Source organism: Podarcis erhardii (assembly GCF_964252035.2).
Source record: "Podarcis erhardii genome assembly, chromosome: 14".
Classification (NCBI taxonomy): Eukaryota; Metazoa; Chordata; class Lepidosauria; order Squamata; family Lacertidae; genus Podarcis; species Podarcis erhardii.
This window is the reverse complement of record NC_138503.1, coordinates 51,691,036-51,713,363: the sequence shown is the minus strand read 5'-3', so window position 1 is coordinate 51,713,363 and position 22,328 is coordinate 51,691,036. Positions and strand designations below refer to the sequence as shown.

The 22,328-nt window shown below is 42.6% G+C and overlaps 1 protein-coding gene and 1 long non-coding RNA gene across 4 annotated transcripts in view; both read left to right on the top strand.

The window, feature by feature from the left end:
• The window catches only part of TTYH3 (tweety family member 3), an 84,767-nt gene that overhangs the window by 45,509 nt on the left and 16,930 nt on the right, over nt 1-22,328 (top strand). For all 3 annotated transcript variants that reach the window (XR_014151055.1, XM_081839835.1, XM_081839836.1), the window contains exons 6-12: nt 4,899-4,971; nt 6,450-6,525; nt 15,980-16,035; nt 17,138-17,230; nt 17,324-17,416; nt 18,777-18,913; nt 22,056-22,232. Coding sequence is in view for 2 of the 3 variants with exons in the window: in XM_081839835.1 (XP_081695961.1) it covers nt 4,899-4,971; nt 6,450-6,525; nt 15,980-16,035; nt 17,138-17,230; nt 17,324-17,416; nt 18,777-18,913; nt 22,056-22,232 (705 nt within the window). In the remaining variant the exon portion in view is untranslated. The remainder of the gene's footprint in view (nt 1-4,898; nt 4,972-6,449; nt 6,526-15,979; nt 16,036-17,137; nt 17,231-17,323; nt 17,417-18,776; nt 18,914-22,055; nt 22,233-22,328) is intronic.
• Nucleotides 5-3,492, top strand: LOC309329420. The gene is made up of 3 exons (XR_014151150.1): nt 5-1,103; nt 1,453-1,788; nt 2,918-3,492. It is a non-coding gene; the product is annotated as an uncharacterized lncRNA (long non-coding RNA).

Genomic DNA, 22,328 nt, shown 5'->3' with positions numbered 1-22,328 from the left:
TTGATGTGGAAACAGTATGTGAAGGTATTAAAATGAGCTTGTTTTAATCTTCAGTTCTGTGCCCTTCAAGTCTTCCATACACTATTAAGTAGTGTTTACTCAGTGAGCGATGCTTGCTGCATTCAAAAAGGTAATTTGGAGTTTTTTTCTGACAGGGCCATGGCTTTTTTGGGAGGCATTAACAAGAAAGTGCATTCATGTAACAGTTACACAGTTGCACTGTGCTTGTGTCCATCTTTGAACTTGGAAAGATGAGAAAATGTTCTTCAAAGTGAATGTAATTCTAACGGTCTTTGGTGTACCCTCCATGGATAAGAAAGGTGAATGCAGTACTGTGTCTCTGGTTGAAGATATCTCCTCGTGGTGCAGAATTAGACCCATGCATATATGGGTTGGAAATGCCACATCTTAAAAACTGCCAAGTCCCATGGTGTGCTTTGATCTTACCAGTGGGGATGTGCTTATTGTAATAGACCTTTTAATATGGTTAAGATGATAAGGCCCTTCAAGTGCACGGTTCACCTGCATATTGGTCATTTGCAGTGTATCTTTATGCACTCAGAAGTTGAACTTGTGTATTTAATTTAGAGATGGTTCTCACATTACAGAGGCTTTAAATCCAGGCATTTTGGGGGCAGAACAGGGAATGCTTACCATGAAGAATGTGTTTCTTGGAAACAAAAGGGTAAAACTGATAAAGGAAGGCATTGAGGTGCTTAAACAAAATGCAAAACAGCAGCTACCATTCTGTGGTTCAGGAGAAAGTTACTAATCCACACAGTTGATTAATGGAGTCAGAAGGATTTCATATCTGTAGCTTCCTTATCGCTTGTGAAAGTGTATTGCACAAAAAAGATCAAGCTGTGTAAATTAAATACCTTGTTTTGACAAGTTAAAATCATACAATAACACGTGATGGTTTTCATTATGACTTGGGGAAGTCACAAGATGTGGCTAGAGCTTGACATTTCCAAGGATTTGCATACCTCTTTTACGCAGTTGGTGCTTTGGTGGTACTGCGTAATTCTGTTGATCTAAATACAAAATTTTCCTCTGTGATCTGGGAGTATGTGCTCATGAAATCAGTGGATCACTATACAGTGGTGCCCCGCAAGACGAATGCCTCGCAAGACGGAAAACCCACTAGACGAAAGTGTTTTCTGTTTTGGAGGCGCTTTGCAAAACGAATTCCCCTATGGGCTTGCTTTGCAAGACGAAAATGTCTTGCGAGTTCCTGCGGGGTCCCCCCCCCCTTTTCCTAAGCCACTAAGCCGCTTATCAGCTGATCCGCTGATAAGCCGCTTAACAGCTGATCGCTAAAAGCCGCTAAACCGCTAATAGCGCTAATCCGCTAAGCTGTCAATGGGCTTGCTTTGCAAGACGAAAAAACCGCTATACGAAGAGCCTCACGGAACGGATTAATTTCATCTTGCGAGGCACCACTGTACATAGGATCAGGCTGCAAATACATATGGCAGATCAAAGTCATAATTTGTGTGTGCAAGAGGCGGGGATTTTGAAACTGCTGAGAAATTGAGCAGAAGGAGCATCCACTCCCCCTGCCCTCCTCTCTACAAAGGTCATCCATCAGGGTGACAATTGAGCCCCAAACTCAGGCCTGACCCCAGACTGGCATGGATGCAGTGTCATCCAGGAATATCTGCAGTTGTTCCTCCACGCCCCTCTCAGTCATCTTACCCAGAAAGGAAGTACTTGAGACCAGGTGATAGCCCATAGCTGTATCATCAATACCATATAACAATGTACCCTGTGAAGAATTTAAACCCAGTGTATGTATATTTTGGTCCAATTCAGACATCATACCAAAAGCAGCTTTTAAATCATGGTGTATAGCAGTGCTTTTTTCTGGGGGGTTGCAGGAGTACACATACCCCTAAACAATCTAAGTTTGACCTCAATGAGGGTAGTATGTCTGTTGGAGATGTAAAGAGAAAGTTGGTACTTTTTTCATGTATGGTGGGAATGCAAGAAGGTTAAAGAATATTGGGAAATGATATATAATGAATTGAAAAAAAATGTTGAAAAAATCCTTTGTTAAAAAACCAGAATCTTTCCTGCTTGGAATTTTAGATCATGATATAAGAGAGGGAAATTAGAGATTGTTTATGTATGTGACAACAGGAGCAAGAATTTTATTAGCACAAGTATGGAAAACAGAGAAAACGCCAAGAAAGGAAGAACTGGCTAAGCTGACAGAGAGGATACATGAGAGAGACAACATTGGTTTCAAAAAAGAGTGGGAACCATTTATAAAAAGACATAAAGATTTGGAATCATTGGCAGGTTTTGACTAAACTTTCACAACTATATAAGAAGCAAAATCAGCAGGGTGTAGAATTTGTTTAATAAATCAATACGGAAATACGGGGGGAAGCCAATGAGTGGGGAGGGAAGAAATATGGATATATAAATTATTCAAGTAAGATTTGTGGAAAATTTGTTGTTATAATTTGAAAATTCAATAAAAATTATTAAAAATAAATAAATGAGGGTAGTATTTCAATATGAGTAGGAAAATGAGAGTACACCTAAACATTTTTTTAGAAAAAAGCACAGGTGTATGGTAACCATAATTTATGGTTTGAGCTTCCAAAATTACCGAAATGCAGATCGTAGTTTAGAGCTTCTTACACGTTTTGATTTCTGTTCTCTCAGCAGTCCCCTACAAGTGTTCACTCCAGTATCCATGGTGCAGCAGCCTCTGGAGGCAGAGCAAAGGCAGTAACTACTGCTTGTTTCTTCATTTAAAAGCATTTTTAAGTAGTGTACACTATGTAAAATATTAAAACATCCATTAAAACAAAAATACAGTCTTAATCATGCAGTATAAAACATAAAAGCAAATGAAAGCAAATGGAAAAAAAGAATAAGCTGTTTTAGTGATTCGTTATTTTAGTATTGTGCTTTACTGTTTTGTAATGATGCAACATGCTTTGGGACCACTGGTGAAGAAAGTGTAATAAATGTATCTAATAAATAAACATCCACAGTTAGTCCATTCAGTCATCATCACATCAAACCATAGCTCATACAAACTATGACTTTAAACCCACTTCAAACCATGGTTTGCAGGCTGTTTGCAAACCATGGCTTATCAATTCAGATATCACAGTCATGACTCAGTAGGATGCCAAAACCAAGTCATCATCATCTTGATTAATTGTCCTATCTCTTTATTTCTGTTGTGGCTTTTGTTTTCTATTTGTGCAGTGGGTTTTGCGATGCTTGGGTGTAGTTTTCCAAAGTAGCTAGCTATGCATAAAGGAGTGCCTACATTTTAATAACAGGATTTGCTTATTGTCATGTATACACAATAATGAAAACCTGTGTTTTAGTGTTCAAAAGACTGTTCTTAACATAGTATGTTCTGGTGTGTTTTACTGGCAATATTCAAGAATTCCAGAGACCTGGACTTAACAATTAGATGCCGGTTCTAAGGATTTTCAGCAATGATAAGGGCTGAGATCCAAAGAACTAATGTAAGAGTATCAGAGGATGTGTGTATAGCTCTCTCTTTCCCTTTTAGACTGTCCCCCTCAGTGCAGTGTTTGTTTGTTTGTTTGTTTGCACAACAAAGCTCTCTGGCCAGTTTAGAAATACACTGCAATCAAAGCAATTTTTTAAATGTCCTCTAGTTTCAGGGGGGGGTTTGCCAGTGAGAGTGGAATAGAAACACAAATCTACTGCCATCCTGAGCATGCAGAATTGGCTTATGCTACTGAGATCCTGCTTGTGCTACTTTTAAGAATGACTTACTGTTATTATTTATTTATTTATTTATTATATTGTTTATATGCTGCCCATCTAACTAGGTTGCCTTAGTCACTCTGGGCGGCATTCAACAAAATATTACAAAACAAAAATTACGGTACCTGTTAGCTTTCTAGAAAAAATTCTCTTCAATCTGCAATATGTCTATTCTGTTGCCTATCATCCTTGTAGCATTTGCAACTCAAAATGGCGGGATGGTCATGGATCAGGACTGCTTACCAAGAGACTGAGTGCCTGCTTGATCACACAACCTCATTTTATTACATTGTTTATTGAGAGTCTTTAGGCAAAAAAGCAGGATATAAATAGTCACAAAGCAGAAAACATTTTTTCCTGCCCTACAGAATTACAAAAGATATGTATTTTTAAAAATTGCCAACAGTTTCACTTGCAAAGAAGAGAAAAAAATGTGCGAGAAGATGAGATGTCTCTCACACTTCAGTGTTTTCTCTACTGTTGTGCTCGGTGTTTAATGGTCAGGCCGATGGCTTCTTATGGGCACTCTTAAAAGTTGGGGGTGTGAAATACAGCTCCAGGCCAGTAGCTGGACCACACAGTGTTCCTTGCACAACAATATGTATGTTTGCTGTTTGCACTTTTAGACTGCAGTCCCAGACCCTTTGGGCAGTGTCTCCTCACAGCCAATCTTCAAGACAAGAGAACCTAAAACTACTTGTCCTGCTCATTCAATCCTCAAATCCCCGTCAAAGTAGTGAGCCAGCAGCATTTGGTCTTGTGCATTTCATGTGTTAGAAGGAAAAAAGAAAGTTCACCGATGCCAAATATGAAGGGCATAGAGCAAAAAATGAACTGCAGTCGTTGCTCATGTTGCCTGCAGAGTAACTGTTCTGTTCATAACTGGCTTGTTTTGAGGTTTCCTGTAAATAATTATTTATATAGCGCTGTTATTCCACAACAAAGAGGTCAGGGTGCTTATCGAAGCAACTACTCCTTCAGATTTCCAGTTACGGAAACATAAATTGTTTGGCAACTTTTCCTCCTCCTTATTGCTTTGAACTCTAAATTAGAAGTTACACTTAAGATTAAGGTATTAGAATGGAGCCAAGGTGTCTGCCAAACTGAGCCTGTTTCTCTTTCTCCTACAGAGTGTGTCTTCTAGGGGTGCTTGCCCTCATTGTGAGCTGGGGGTCCCTGGGTCTGGAGTTAGCTGTTGCTGTGGTAAGTGGCTATGATACAAAACTCACACACCTTGCACTGCTGTTTAAGCAGACAGGTGAACCATTGGTGACAGGTGAATCATTGGTGACAGGTGACACATTATTTACTGGTAGTTAAAAAATGACAACCCTAGGGTGGAGTCCACCTGTACCACAGGAGCAGCACCCATGTGTATTATTATTTTTATCACTACTATTACTACATTGCAAAATCACAATATTAAAATTGGTTAGAACAATTAACAATAAAAAAAATTAAGTCCCAATAGGCCCATGCCTCTTCCCTGCCCCCACCCCCGCACCTACCAAGGTAGCACAAGCCATACTGAGCAGGGAGAATGGGAGATCTCTCAAATTCTCCTCTACCCTCTGCCCATATGTGAGGGGTAGGAATAATGGGATTCCTCCAGGCTAGGGATAAGTACAGTGGTACCTCATGTTAAGAACTTAATTCGTTCCGCAGGTCCGTGCTTAATCTGAAACTGTTCTTAACCTGAAGCACCACTTTAGCTAATGGGGCCTCTCGCTGCTGCCGCACAATTTCTGTTCTCATCCTGAAGCAAAGTTCTTAACCCGAGGTACTAGTTCTGGGTTAGCGGAGTCTGTAACCTGAAGCGTCTGTAACCCGAGGTACCACTGTATTATGAAGCCCTCCAGATGTTTGCTGAACTACAACTCCCACAAGCCCCAGCTGGTCTGGCCAGTGGTCGGGGTGGTGGAAGGTGTAGTCTGACACCATCATGTTGGCTGCTCTAGCTCCAAGCGCTGCACCCATGGTGTAAGTGAATCAAGGCTGCAGCTTCTAGTAGCAGTTATGTGGGACTATGGTTTGCACACTGTTCCTGTGTAGAGACAATGAAGCTTCTTTGCCTTTATTTTTAAAAATTACTGGAAGCCTTATTTTTCTACACTTCAAGGAGCTGTTGATATGTATCATTTCTTGACAAAAAGCTTTTGGAGATACAGGGTTGCTACTACCAGTGCCCTCCTTTTAGAATGGGAAGGATTTTATACTTTCAGCAGAATCAAGTGGCAAAGTTTTTCCTGGACTGGACTGCTTAAAGTTTATGTGTTGGTGCTGATGGTGGGGAGTTTCCATATTTGAATGCTTGACCACAAAAACTCCTTCCTGAACATAAAAAAACTGACTGATTTTCCCCTAGATCTGCTATCTTCTACAAATAGAGAGATTTGTTGGGGTGGATGGAAAGCAGGTAGATGAGACGGGGTGTGCATCTTTCATCATATCCAGATGGTTGGATAGAAATCTGACATCCTGAACATGTAGATCTTCTGCAGGAGTGTCATAAATTCTTAGAGCTGGGTGCTTTTATAAAATCATAATTTAAAAGATACGTTTGAAGATCAAATTGGGAAGAGTAATATCGGGGCAGGAGATAAAATGTTTTTGTGCTCTGCATGGCTATTCTTTCTCCCCCTGTGTTTCTTACTACTTTTGACATCTCTGCTCCTCTTTAGGGTTCCAGTGACTTCTGCGTTAACCCTGATGCCTACATCTCCAGAGTGGTAGAGGACTATGCAGTGCTAAGTACAGGTAAGTGACTGCATTTTGTGTTTTGTAGAAAGGCAAGAAATGGAGGGTTAGGTTGAAGAGGGTAGGAGGTGTGAGGATGGCCCATGTCACCAGAACCTTGGTTCATCTCAGTGAACCGAGATCTGGCATAAGCTGTGGTGTCAGGGTACTGTATTCCCCCTTTGCCTTTCCCCCTCCTCTGACCCTTCTGTCTCCATTGAATACGCCATGGCATGACCCGAATGTCTTGGCTTCCAGTGCAGCAGAACAGCAAGGCAATGGTAGTTGGCATCTTCACAGAAGGTCCTCTGATATGGGCATTGTAGCATCTCTTCCCCCAAGTCCTAGCTCTCCCAATAAAACAGTATGTGACCAAAGGGTTGTCCAAGGTCTTTGTGGGAGCATATGAGACAGGGGATATGCAAGGTTTGGTTTTTATGGATGAGTGTGTGGATATCTGTGTGAGAATCTGGTTGACTGATTGAGGGATTGTGCCTGAGCCTTGACCAATTTCCTTAAAGAACCTGCGATTGCTTAAATGAGTTCTGTATATAAGGAAAGAAGCCCAGTTGGTGGAAATATAATTCAAAGTGGCCACTGCTCATACCGTGTTGGTGACTCCACACAAATAGATGCAAGTGGATTTGGTATGATGGCTATGTAAACAATGGGAAATCCATTCATGTGTTGAAACTGTGATTCGTGTTTCTGTGGATTGATCTTGGCTTTTTGTAGTTCTGGGAATATGAGATCTCTTTTGAAAGCAAAATAAAAGCCAGAATGAGTGAGCATCTCAATTTAAAAGCATCCAGTCCCCTGTCATGCCAGACAGGGCAGTTAAATAGGCTGGAACATTAAGAAAGAGAGAAATATAATGTTTTCTTAAAAGTGTCGTATGGGACTGTATTGACATTTTTTGGAAATTCAGATTCAAGTGCAACAGCAGTAAAACATTAGACGACGAAAGAATCCCATTAGACCACTAGTGTGTGTGTTTAAATTACAACACAAAACTGTGTGCTCAGGGTCTCTTAACAGTTAACACAGATTAACTATGACTTGCATGATTCTTAAAATAAATAGACAGATTAACCTAGCTGCCTTGCTGGATTATCCAAGATCCACCTTTTTGCAAGAGCTTTGTCAACTAGCAGGTGATAGACATTCTACAATAAGCTGTCCAGTTCTCCCCCTGATGTAGAAAATGAATTTTTTGTTACAATCCAAGAATAAATAAATTGGTTTCAGCCACTGTCATTTCCAGTATGCTAATAGTTTTTGCACCATCATTCCACCATGATTTCTAGTGCAAAAATCCTTGCTTATAACCAGTATTCGAAATTAGCCAGGTGCCAGGCACATTTTGCACCTGGCTATCAGCCACTTGCAACCAAGTGAAGATGCCTGGGCATCAGGATGGTGCCTGACACCTGCTGGTGCCTGCCTGGAGATCATTGGATCTTGAAGGTTTTCTTTTTTTATATATATAAATAATATTTATTCAAATTTTAAAGATTACAAAGAGAAAAAAGAAAAAACAACAACAAAAAACAAAGAATACAAACAATTAAAAAAACCAGATCAAACCTTTACATACCGGTAACTTTCTTTCCTTTGCTTATTTCCTTCACCTCCTCACACCTCCCTTTTTGGTATTCTAGTTCAGTTAGATATTTCAGCAAATCCTTTCCAGCTTTGTTTTTATCCTAATAATTTATCTTAATATACTGTAATTTTACATTCTCGTCTTTCACCAATTAACAGATCCATTTTTACCTAATCCTTTATGTCATTTCTGCTAAAACCACATTACTTCATTCCAACATCCTTCTAACATTCCTTAATTTTGCAATGTTTCTGTAGATAAATTTTGAATTTCTTCCAATCTTCTTCCACCAACTCTTCACCTTGGTCTTGGATTCTGCCAGTCATTTCCGCCAGTTCCATATAGTCCATAGGGATCTTGAAGGTTTTCACACACCTTGGTATAAGGTGCCACTTGGCGCCTAGCTTATATACCTGAGCTTCTAACACTGCTTATAACTAAAGAAATAAAACAGTGAATATGTTCTTATTTCTAAATACAATTTGTAGCTTGAAGGCATATAACAAATAATGTTTTTCATTCTGAGCAAAACATAAGAAAAACATCTATTATGTGTTTTCAGAATCAAGAGACATTTATAGACAAACCCTCTTTTGCAGGAGACACCACAGATTTAAAATTGGTTTAAATTTGAATCAGTGATTATTTGTTAAATGTCATTAACTGAGGTTTCTGTTCTTCTGCTCTACAAATTCAAAGAAATTGGGGATAGGGTAGAGAAATACTGAAATCTTTGTACCCTTCCCCCAGTAAGCTGCATGCATGTTCACAAATGCTGAAATCCAGGGTTTCCTGCCTCAGGGTCTTTGTATAAACTCAGCATTCAGCTGTGTTTAGCCCTGGGAAGCCAGAGCTCTCTGTACTAATTTGTTAGGCTTAGTAGCAGAGGTTCTTGACACATCTGTGACAAAGGCGTAATTGAACACCTTAGCTGAGTAATGTGCTCTCTTGGGCTTTGCCTCACCTGATCTAGACTGAGAAAGGTAGCAGATGAATGATGCCTTCAATTTGGGTCTCGGTAGGTAACGGTCCATTTGACAAAACGGTGCTTCGATAGCAGTCGAGGCGGGAAAGGGGGAGGCAGAATAGATGGCTGAACTGCTCCTTGGGTGAGCAAGTGACAGCTGTGGTGCTTGTGCAGGATTCTAATCGGGCTTTGCAGACTTCCTTCATGGCAGGGATAGCTCTGTCAACAGTGTGGTTTAGCTTCCTATTTATTTATTTATTTATTTATTTTTAAGCAACTGTATATCTGCATTGATATCTTAACCGTGTACACGGAAACAACATTTGTTAGTAACTGGTGATTTAAGATTATCCCCTAATCCTGCCAACAAAGATTTGTTTCTTTATAATGCATAAACAACTCCTGGTTTTATTAACCCATCTGTAAAAATAAACATGATATAGCCATGTCTTTAGACATGGAAGGTGGGGGAAGCATTCAGTCCATGCTGCAAAAGGCAGGGACTATTTCCCACCCACCCCCAAATAACTCTGTGCTGCAAGCAAGAGAGTAGGGGTGCTGTGGAAAGGGGCCTCCCTAACTGTGTCCCCAGAATCTACTCAAGACAGGAGTGCCAAGCCACATACTACGGCTAAGGTGCCTAGAAGTGCACAAGGGGGCAGCACAGCAATTGCAGAAGCACTGCAAAGCATTTGGGGGCAATTTGGGAAAATATAAAATTTTGGCCAGTGACTAGCTTTTCTGGAAGAGCTATTTTGGGATAGGCCAGGCAGTATCCCTCCCCCAAGGGTGGGCTGCCCAGAGGTTCCCTTGCAGCCACTCCATCCACATATATCCCCCACTTGAATAATGAGGAAGTCAGCTGGGTGTTCCTCAGTGGTATGTATTTCTTGATTATTTTTTTAACCCCCCTGAAACTTCAGTGTACCATTCAGCTGCTAGTCCCTGATATATACCCTGAAAGAGAAGGTAAATGTCCATAGAATTATAGCAAATGTTACATGAGTAACAGTTTTTTCTTGCTTGTTTTTGCCCTGGAAGCTTTTCTGATTCCATAAAATACCGTATTTTTCGCTCTATAAGACGCACCAGACCACAAGACGCACCTGGTTTTTGGAGGAGGAAAACAAGAAAAAAAAAAAATCTGAATCTCAGAAGCCATAACAGGAAGAGGGATCGCTGCGCAGTGAAAGCAGCGATCCCTCTTGCTGTTCTGGCTTCTGGGATAGCTGCGCAGCATGCATTCGCTCCATAAGATGCACACATATTTCCCCAGAGAAATGCTTCCCTTCAGTTCTGCAATACCATTTGGAGCTCAGTGTGTTGTTGTTTTTCTGGCAGGATATGGGGAAGCAAACTAGTCCTACTTTGGTGGATGGATGGGGCCAGATGTGTCTCCCCTTTGCCAAGACCCAGGACTAGCTAAGGCAACTTGAGTTTAAGAAATACAGAAGAGATCCTTGAGCTGGAGAGCTTTTGCTAGGGGAATTTTCCATAAGTAACTTGACTGAAGAAAATTTGAAATTAAAATCAAGCTTGCTTTTCCTAATCAGGGATATAAATTGCTTGTTTTGATAGCATCCCAGCCTGACCGATAGATGTGATCTTCTGTATGATGCATGATCCTTATATCCATAGTTGCATTTAATTGTAGGATAGTGTGGCATTTTTCCTCCTGTTGGAAAACAACAACAATGAATAGCAGAAATTGAAATGCTTTTAAATATACCCAAATTATGTTGGCATGTTTCAAATCTAAGCAGAATAAATGGCGCAGAAGATAATCTGATTAAGTGTATCATCTTCTCCACTCACAGTTTAGAGATGAGATGAGATCCTTTTTGTTTTTCCACATGCTGCGTGGAGGGGGGGGAATGGAGCAGAGGGAAATGAAGCAATTTGGTGTGCAGGAAGGCTAAATTATTTTATGCTCAGCTCATCTAGTATTCATTAAGTATGATAAGGCCAATAGAGTTGGACGCTGATGGGATAATCATCTTGCACTGCTAGGGGAACCCCAGTGGAGCCAATACGTTTGTTTTCAAGGCAGGAGGCCATTTGCCAGCCCCAGTCCTTCCAGCTGATTGTGTTTTATTATCAAGTGATTCAGTAAAGTTCAGGGGTGATGTACAATAAGATGTTTTGTTTCTGGATAACTGACTGGAATGATGCTGCATCAGACGCCATGATTCTGGGCTGAAAAGTCTCTCCTTTCTAACAGGTCTATGATGGGCGGAGGAGGGAAGTAATTAGAGAGCGTGGGGAAGCTTTCCCTTAATTGGTAGTTGTCAAGGTCTCTGAGCTCATCACCATTGGTCTTCATACATGTATTGTCATAATCCCCTCTGAGCTGGAAAAACCAATATACTGCTTCTAATGGAGAACCTTCATTTTGCAAGGGATTGATTTGTAGTGGGGAAGTGGGTGGTTAGTTTACACCACCACCCCATCATTCCTTTACTTCAGGACACCCCATTCCCTAGTGATCTGGAGCGGAGAAGCAACAAGTGGGGAAAGGGTTAAAAACCTCTTCCCTCTGCTGATTCTCTACTCCAGTGTTTCCCAACCTTGTGCATCCAGCTGTTTTTGGACTACAATTCCCATCATCCCTTGCCACTGGTCTTGCTAGTCAGGGATGATGGGAGTTGTAGTTCAAAAACAGCTGGAGGCACAAGGTTAGGAAACACTGCTCTACTCCATATTATCATCTTCCCTTAGCAGCAAACAAGTTTTGACAGGTGCAAGGCACAAGCAGACCTCTTCTTGGTGTTTGGACCTCTTCCTGTGCTGTGTGAACACCAACATTTAAACTTCTGTATATTTTAAAGTATGGTTGTGGATTTGTCTCCATATTGTTCTGTATTTTTGCAAACCGCTTGGAGGTGCTTTACAATCAAACGGTGTACAAATTCTATGACATAAATAAAATAAGCTTAAGCTTCATGGGTCCCATCATAGCCATTCCCTCTGAAATGGAGTCAGGGGGTCACTTGAATCACCTCTGCTCCCTATGTAGCGTGAATAGGATGAGGGTTGATTAAATATGCCTTTGTCTATCCCATTGTGCAACTGAGAGAGAACCACGCCTGGCGATCTTAGTACCAGGACAGATATACAAGGTGGCTGCACTCTCATTTCGCAGAAATCACTTGGAAGGTGCCTGCACATTTTGTCCCATAACTTTCTTGGAGGGCTAGAGACTTACTTAAAAAACAGAAAAGAAAGCTCAGAGGCTGAGGAGCCTGCCCAAGTTCACCCATGGAAGGCTTTGTGGGGGCCAGGTTGTTGACCCCTGTTAGGTTGTTGAATCTTTCCCCATCCCCTTTCAATCAGGGTTTGCACTCGATTATAACAACCCCTTAAAGTAAAATAACCCTTTCTCCGGAACCCCTTTCTGGTCTCCCTGGATGTTGAACCCAATACAGTGGTACCTCGGGTTACATACGCTTCAGGTTACAGACTCTGCTAACCCAGAAATAGTACCTCAGGTTAAGAACTTTGCTTCAGGATGAGAACAGAAAAATTGTGCAGCGGCAGCGGGAGGCCCCATTAGCTAAAGTGGTGCTTCAGGTTAAGAACAGTTTCAGGTTAAGAATGGACCTCCGGAATGAATTAAGTACTTAACCTGAGGTACCACTGTACTAGATAGACAGCATAGACTGAATTATTGTGGGGGTGGGGGATTTCTAGGTGGTGTCTGAGGGGTGCTGACAGGGCAGCCTGTTCTCCCATCCACTCATGCTATGCACGTTCTGCGAACAGGATTTCAATTTCCAGAACTGTCAGTGTGGCTTCCCCCCACCCAATAGACAAGTCATACGCACGCACAGCACAACTTCTTCATGCATTGGGTAGTTGCACTGAATTATTGATTTCTCCAGGCTCGCCTAAGAGCAGCCCACTTTGCTGATATGCCCCTCTCAGAAAACTGGCATTAAACAGAGACTTTTCACTCCTTCTCATCAGAATTGTCGCTCTCTTTGAATCACTGAGGTGCAGGCAAGCACACTAGTGTCCTGAAGTCATCCAGAGTTGTCTGTGTGCAGTAGAGACACATCTGCACTCTTTTAGATGGGTGTGCATCCAGAGCCCACCCCATCCCTGCATGTCTACACCACATGTGGCAATATACAGGATCAGTATGGGCTACATGGCTTGTGTGACATGGATTCTGTGAGGTACTTGCTTTGACCCACTTCCCATGTTTCTGTTTCGGTGCTCAAGCACTGAATGAAAAGTATAGCAAGCTATTCTTGGCATACCTAAGAGTCTGGCCTGTGACAATATAATTCAAGCTGTATGAATGCTCCAGGAATAGAGTGCACCTGCTTCTCAAATCTGTCGATCACTGCTACTCCTTCATATTACTAATCCAATGCTGTGTGGAGCAGCATGTCTTTATTTCACTGATGCGTTCAATGGTCACCTAAGGCAGGTCTAGACTACCTAAGCCTGCATGCTTCTCTGCAGCACTCCCCATCCATGTCTGGCTGTGAGCTCATCCAAGGGGTGTGTTGTGTGCATCAATCTAGCTTGTGGCATTTTGAAAGAATGTCTGGTCTGTACCCTAAAGTCAGTCCTGTGGTTTCTTGGCTGGAGCAGCGTTCCCATAACCATGGAATGATGAATCAGTTATCATGGGCTGCAGCCCTTCAATTTGTGGAACTTCCTCTGCTCTAGAGATAAAGGCTGCCCTTGGCACTGATGGTTTGTGGATGACAGCTTAAAACGCATCTGTTCACACAACCTTTGTTGGCGGCCTGTAAGTGGGCATGGCTGTGCTCCTGCTGAATTGTTTTATTCGCCAAGTGTGGTGTTTCAATTACATTTTTAATTAATTGTTGCATTGTTTTGTCTTGTGTGTTCACAGCCCTGGGGTCCTGTAGGATGAAGGGCAATCTGTAAATAAATGACTTTAACAGTAGAGGTTTGAATTGACATACACATGTTTACCCCAAGTCATAGCCTTACCAAGGAGTTAACATCAGTAGAATCCAGGGGTGTTCAGGTTCAGTGGAATTTGCTGTTTCCCCTTGTGGCTTGATGCATACATGAGAGTACATTGCCATGTGTAGAGGAATAGCTTTGGACACAGTGCTAGTATGTTGACTCTGCTCTTGCTCTGGAAAGGCCTGCTCATGAATACAGACCTGGATACACAGGTTTTTTTTCTTGGGGTCAAATGCTTAGTAGTCTGATGGATAGCTGTCCATTCCTAGTCATTCATGGCAAAACCCCTTTTGGGGAATACACATAGGAGTCCTGCAACTTCCCCAATTTCTGCTGATTACCACTGGATTGGCTCAGCTGAGCTGCAAGCACAAGTTCTCCCAAAGAGAAATTCAGTGGGGGATGAGAAGGTGCAGCAGCTGGAAGCAGCCCCAAAGCGGGCTAATGAATTATAAATAACAGCTGTCAGGTTCCCTGGTTAGCAGGCAGGCGGCCCCATACGAAGCTGTCTCTCCAGCGTGTGCACTGGTTTCTGGAAACTGTGTTCAATATTAATGGTAAGTGCAGTGAAACAAGGAGAAAGTCTGGCCAGCTCTGTTCACTGGCTGCTGCCCCCTTTTCTGGCTGTTTCTTTTTCTTCCCCTACAAAACCATGGTCAATTAGAATAACTGCTTTCCCCCCATCTCCTTTTCACCATGTGTGTAGGGTGTGTAGACCAAAATACAAGTCCCATAGGCTTCCTTGTGGCTTCCTTCTTTTTTATTTGTTTGCTTGTGGCTGTTGTCAGTGACCGTGCCTTATGAAGGAGGCATGGAAGCTGAGCCAGAGAGACTAAGGGTGAAAAATGGGAATCCCATTAAAACTGGTTCAGAGCGGCTCTGCCAGGGCAAATCGGGGAGAAAATGGTTGGTTGTGCATAACTCACTCCCACCGCATCTGTATCAAGAAAGGGTTAAAAGCCAGGCTGTGAAATGTTGTATGAGCTCGTTTTCCTTTCCTTTTCGGTGACAGTGCTTAGGAATAATGTAGAAACCTATTATTATTATTATTAGTAGTAGTAGTAGTAGTAGTAGTAGTGCTTGTATATGCAATTGGGTGAGAAAGCAGTGTGAGGGCCCTTCTCATGTTTTAAAAGGACTTTATTCTGTATTGTATCAACCTGAGGTAGGTCCTCTTCTGGATGTTATGCCAAAGTTAGGTGCCTTAATGCAGCTTATACACCTGAGAGTAAAAGAAAGTCTGCTTTCTCACATTTGTGTGCGTGTGTGCGTGTGTGTGTGTGTGTGTGTGTGTGTGTGTGTGTGAGAGAGAGAGAGAGAGAGAGAGAGAGAGAGAGAGAGAGAGAGATGCAGGGTGTCTGGTGCAGGTTGAACTCTGTCCCACCCCCCTCCACTTTGTTCCTGGCTCTTTTCTGCCCCCCATCCAGTTCTTCAGCCAGCCTACCTGTTTTGTCCCCCCATCCCAATACCAGCATTTTTATCTGTTCAAATATTTGCTTTTAAAAGCCTTTTTTACACTCCATGAGGAGTAGGAGGGAGAACATCATGCATTATGTTTGATGCAGAGGTTAGAGGAAGACTGTCGGCTCTTAGTGGTGTGATACTTTTGAACAGCTTCTCCAGAAAAGTCATGTGATTAGTTAAAAATTTCTTTTAAAATAGCCTTGTCTCTTTTTAATATGGTGCCACAGATGTGACTTGCAGGAGAGAAATTTTGTGTGGTGGCAATATTTTTAAAATACCATCACATTTGAGACTATTCCTTTTTGAAGATTCATTGAGCTTCATTTCATGCCACATCCTCCCACCCCTCTGGCAATTTTTCTAGGGCATACCTGTTTGGCAGGTTGTTCAGAACAAAATATTCAGGTATTACAGGAATAGCAAGCTGTAACCAGAGCCAGATATGAAGCCTTGATTGCTACCCCTTTTTTTGTCTTCCCTTTTGACAGATACTCTGAACTATTATCTTGTCTGCAATGCTGGCTCCCTAAATCCGTTTCAGCAGGTGAGTTCCTCAGCCCACACACTTCTCTTTCGCTAAGCTGTACTTTGACATGACCAGGAGTCTTAGCAGCAAGTCTCCAGGCTAGCTTCTCCGAAACGTCAGAGCATTTTTCATCTGCTGCTAAAAAGGAGAGCCCAAACGAATGTAGTGAGAACAATGGGCAGGAGGATTGGCCATTCACCATGTCTCACTATGATCTCATCTGCTCTCAAAGCAAATGCCAGGAAACGCTCGCCAATATTTGATTAGGGGAGCAGCAAGGAAGGGCTCTTAATTAATGTGAAAACAGCTATTTGCTATGGAAGTTGACCCATGTCTTCAAATTCAGGTCACCACACAACCCCCTTCCAGGTGCAGAAACCAAAAATGATCCCTATGGGGACAGCAGCCTGGTTGGTCACCCAGTCTTCTCTCAGGAGGTCAGGCTCTCTGGTAAATTATCTGAGTAGCAATCACACAGGGTATTGCAGCAAAAGCCCAAAGGCCCGGTACATAAAGCTAATCTCCCTGGCACAACGTTTGAAAACAATTTAGACTACGAAATTTGTGTCTCCTTCACGTATTTTTAAAAATAAATCATAATACAAGGAAAACAAGCAAACCACAGGGTGTGTTTATGTAATGAAAACTTTGGTGTGCCTGTAGTTTGCTAATTGGAGTGTGTTTTCTTTACAAACATGGAACACCAACTCTGAATTTTGCCACCCACTTTCCAACGTACATAGAAAACCTGCAGACCTGGAAAGAAGCACAAAATTCCACTATAAAGACTGACTTTGTTTTGTTTCGGAGTCTTGTTTTCACAAAAGGGCTTTGCCTTTCCTCTCTCAGAAAGCTTGTGAGGCAGCTTAGGCTGACCAAGTCACCTTGTAAGCCTTATGCCCGAGGCGGGATTTGAACCTGGGGCCTTCCACCCCCATCCTGCCGGCTTCTAATTCACAGTGTGACACACTACGGTTCTCCTGTGTAGGATACTGGTGGCTACTCTTCTAGACAGTGCTTCAGTAATTTAGGGCAGCTTGTCAAATCGAGATGTAGTCATTGCATGCATGCTGACTTGCCTTGGCCCTGATGACTGAGGTATGGTGTTTGTGTTGAGCAGAAGCTGTCAGGAAGCCACAAGGTCCTAGTAGAAATGCAGGATGATGTGCTAGAGCTGATGAAGTCTGCCGTCAAAGAATACCCCGCTTCCAAGGTAAAGCTTGGTGAATTATTCCTTTCCACAAACCCAGTACAGAAAATGCCCAGCTTTGCATTCCAATTCCTGTCTTAACATCTTTGCTTTTAGGAGCACATCAGTCAAATCCAGGGAGTTCTGAATACCACCGAAAGCAACCTGCAGCACCTGACTGCCCTGGTGGACTGTCGGAGTCTGCATTTGGTGAGTACCAATGGGCAGGAAATACAGTAAATCACTTGGTGCTTGTAGCTATAGAGCTGTGGTGTGAAAAGCTGGGATATGGTGTACTGTGAAAGGACAGAATATAGAAAAGCAGGTGGGCCCTGATTGTATTTTCTGCACGAAACCTAGAGGTTGTATCAAATGTAGCGCTAAGTTAAAGTCACGTAGTAGTCTATTTGTTCCGCTCATGATATATTTTGCACCAGTGGGATGTTGTTGTGCAAGCATGCATAAGCAGGATTCCTTTGTTGTGCAACATTAAAACTCACTTGTCCACTAGCGCAAGAGCACTTGCAAACAGAGAACTCTGCATTCAGCCCAAGGCAGCTTGTCTCATCTTGAGCTTCACTATTCAACAAGGGCATTCGAACACCATGAGCGGCACATACTTTTACACGAGCTGAATCTGGTGGCCTTCCCCATTAGAGGAAAAAAACAATGTTAGCATGCCATTTTGGCCTTTCTTTGGCAGCAAAGATACATTGGAACGATTTGATAATGGTTCTGTGTAAAGCTTGAAGGGGCATGAAGGCAGGGCGGCAGCAGCACACCTGGATTATGATGTACATATTTAGCTAAGACTGATTTTGAAAAGCAACAGCTGGAGAGAGAAGTGTGCCTCTCCTCTTCTTTCTGGTGTGCTTGTAACTTTAATAATACTTAGTAGTGTTCAGGGGTACCTTGCATGTGTTAGCTCTGTAATCTTTACAACAACCATGCAAGGTTTATCATTGTCTGCACGTTGCAGGTGGGTAGTTTTGAGGCTGAGGGAGAACAGCTTACCTAAGACTACCTAGTTCAGTCTGTAGCAGACGTGGGACTTGAACTGGTGACTTCCTGGTTCCTGTCTTCACTTCTTGGCTACTATGCCATGGTAGCTCTCAAGTGTATAACTGTGTGTTGACTTTAATGTATTTGTCTCTGTAGAAAGCATTAGGATGAAAAGTCAGCATCTACTGCTTGTTAGAGTTCTTTCAGTTCTGATTTCCTTTGGAGCATCCTCGTGTGATACCTGGAAAATAAAAATAGATGAGATTTATAAATTATTGCTATGACCAGTAATAACATGCTTAAGGTATTACAGCAATACATCCAAGAACTATAGGGTTGGAATTTCTTTTTTCTTATTATTTATACTGTTGCATTATTTTTGCATTTTAAAAAGTGCAATTTTAGAAGGCGAACCATTTTTTTAAAAGCTCCCATGACAGTCTCACAAAATAAAACACAGTGTTACTACACATGCTTGAATGGAGGAATTGTGCAGGTGGGAGGCCAGGCGGCAGTGTTGCCTTCCATCTTGAGCTTGAAAAAGTTTGCTCTGTTTCTCTCCTTTTAGGATTACATACAATCTCTGACGGGCTTCTGCTATGATGGCGTGGAAGGGCTTATCTATCTGGTTCTCTTCTCCTTTGTCACTGCCCTCATGTTCAGTTCTATAGTGTGCAGCGTCCCGCACACTTGGCAGCAAAAGAGGTATGCACATAAACAGAGGGAACAGTGGTGCCTTTATATCTCTTCTTTCTGGCACAAGAGCACCACTCGCAGCTACTTACAACATTTAAAGTTCAGTTTTATAAAAAGCAACAATGTATAAAACGATGCATTTATTTATTTAGATAATTGTATATGCCTCCCAGTATTTTTAAGAAAAAGTCTTAAGTTGTTTACAAATCCAAGAGATAGGAATCGGCAGCCATAGCTCAGTGCTAGAACACCTGCTTTGCATGCAGAAGTTTTCAGTCTCTGGCATCTTCAGGTAGGGCTAGGAGTGTCCCCAGTCTGAAACACTGAAGAGCTGTTGCAACTCAGTGTAAACAATACACAATGGGCAAGGCATTCCATAATCTGGAAACCGTCACTGTGAAGATCCCCTATCTTATACCGCTGAGACGTGCTTCTACTCTAGATGGGACACAGAAGAGCCTCTCCTTCAGACCTTAGGGAGCAAGCAGGATGATATGGGGAGAGGGTGATCCCTAAGGAATCCTGGACAGAAACGATTTAAAGTTTTAAAGGTTAATTGTCCACACTTTGACTTTCCTCAGTCGGAGCCCCATGTAGACTGTGTTACAATAACCTGGATGTCCATTTCCTTCGGAATGGGTGCAGCTGGTGTACCAGCCTCAGCTGGCCAAAGACACTTCTAACCATCGCTGCCACCTGGTCATCCAGGTACAGTGGTACCTCGGGTTAAGTACTTAATTCGTTCAGGAGGTCCGTTCTTAACCTGAAACTATTCTTAACCTGAAGCACCACTTTAGCTAATGGGGCCTCCTGCTGCTGCCGCGCCGCCAGAGCACGATTTCCATTCTCATCCTGAAGCAAAATTCTTAACCCGAGGTACTATTTCTGAGTTAGCAGAGTCTGTAACCTGAAGCGTATGTAACCCAAGGTACCACTGTATAAAGCTGCCTCCAGGAGCAGACTCCCAGACTGCGAACCTGATTCTTCAAGGGGAGTGAATCTCCTTTCTAGGGTCCATCTCGTTTTTAAACAGGAACGTCTCCATCTGGATTAAACCTCAGTTTATTAGCCCTTAACCCCATCCAGTCTCCATGCAGCGATTCAAAACCACAGCAGCGCCTTTGGTATCAGATGAAAAGGGAAAATAGTTGTGTGTCATCCACATGCTGGGATTCCAGAGGCTGAGGAAAAGGAGCTGACAGCTCTGTGTGATGTAAGCAAACTACCCAAGCAGTACACGGCAGGGCAACGTGAAGAGAAACTGGCCAAATGGAGCAGAGAAGGAAGTGTTATGCATGGCAGTCTTTTAGATTTTGGACTAAAATCCACCCACTAAGTCATCTCAAGCAAACATTATTAGCCACAACTCCTCACACTACCCAACAGTACTGTTCAAGACGCTAAGTTTAGAGGATAAGACGTCCATGGGATGCAAAATACGCATTAAAAGAGAAATGTCATGCAGTTTGGGAAGGACTGACTGGTATGGGATGGCAAGTCTTCCTGGAGTGATTAGGATTGTCTTTAATGTCAAAAAGACCACTTAATAAGATTGACCTGTAAAATGTTCAGGAGACATAAAATGCTGTGTTGCTGACCCTTAATTCCTGTTGTTCAGCAAATGTTCACTGCCACCTTGTGGAACACATTTCAAATTACCCAATTAACTGTTGTCTGGAAACCAAATTCCTTGATCACTCTTTGAATGATCTCAGTCTTTCACCTGAGAAGGTTATTGAGTCCCACAGAGAAGCTGCTGGTTATGTAAGCCCAGGCAGAGTTTTGCTGGCACCATAGTCTTTGCCCTTCCTCCTCTTCTTCCTTCAGACATACGAAAGCCACATGCCAATTCTGTCTGTTACTTAAAAGTTTCTAATCATTGCCTTCTTTGGACCCCTTACACACTTGTGGCCTGTGTTGCATAGGTTTTTTTCTCGTGACTTTTCTTTCAGAATACAATGTAGTCCATCCCCCACCCTGGTTGGTTATAGCTTTACTTTTCAAAGTGTCTCTATCACTTGCTCATTATTTCTGTGAGCTTTGGAGTCTGCATTTATTCTTTAAATATCTACAAAGCTGTTTTGAAAAAGTTCCTCAGATTGTTGTACCAAAAAAACCCTGCAAATAGGAGGGAAATACTTCCCCTGTCTATCATATCAGGTGTAGACACAAATATTAAATCCTCTGGTTAGGAAAAACAGGATAGAAAGAAGGTAAGTTGGGATCTACTGGTAGATTTCTGGGTGATTTGGAATGGATTGGCAAGGGTTTCTAACTCAGTAATGAACCCATTAAAACCTGGCAAAACTTGCCATGGCTGGTTTTGTGCTAATCACCTGTTTCTTAGCCTCAGAATGCCTTCTCTATAAAATAGGGATATGAATTAGTTGCTTCTGACCAAGTGTCTGTGAGACTCTGCCAGGCAGCTTGTGTTTTGTGCTAGGATCTTTGGAATGCAGCAACTTGGATATAGGCTGGCTCCAGGTGTAGAGTAGGCAATTGGCCTCAGCTCTTGAGCCACCATTTGGCATCTGTGTCTGCCACTACCACTATTTTTGCCCAGGTTCCAGTTAGAAGACATTGTAGTAAACAAACACAAAATAGAAGCTAGAAGTTGGCCTGTCTTCATATAAAACATCCCCGAGATTCTTCAGCACTGGTTAATAATACTGACAGAATGTGGCAATCTCCTAACTTGTAAAAAAGGTGACTGTATGTGTGGCCGCCTCCTTACCCCACAGTCTTAATATTATACTGGCCCCTTAGATTAGTTATGCATCCAGTGGCTGTGTTCATTGCCACCCTGTATTCCAGCATTTCCCAGCCTGATGCCTTCCAGCTGTTTTGGACTGCAATCCCCATCAGCCCCAGCTATCCTGCACCAGCTCCTGGAAGACTGCTTTGTTGGTTCTGAGTTATTTGGCAGGCTCTGTGGGAAGAAATGTGACAGGCTTTGAAAGCCCAGGCTGCAGTTGTGGGAGGTCTGAGTCATTCTCTTCTCTGTGGGGAGGTGGTTGCTGTGAGAAGGAAGCTGTTGCTGTACTGAACTACTCAGAAGCAGGGGAAAGAGGGGGGAGGAGAAGCAACACCACGTGCTTGGTTTGGTTTGCTCTGCAGCAGCCCTGAAGAGAAACTTTCCTCCCGTCTGCAGGAGTTCAGATGATGATGGAGAGGATGAATCGACTGCTCAAGGAAACAGGCAAACGCACGACAACTTGTACAGGGTGCACATGCCTAGTCTTTACAGCTGTGGGAGCAGCTATGGAAGCGAGACCAGCATCCCAGCAGCGGCGCACACAGTCAGCAATGCTCCCGTCACAGAGTACATGTGAGTAGATGGTGCTCAGTGCATAGAGTGGGTAATGTGCATCCAGAGGGACATCTCCACTGAAAAGTGTTAGCTGAGTAGCAGGACTGTTCCTGA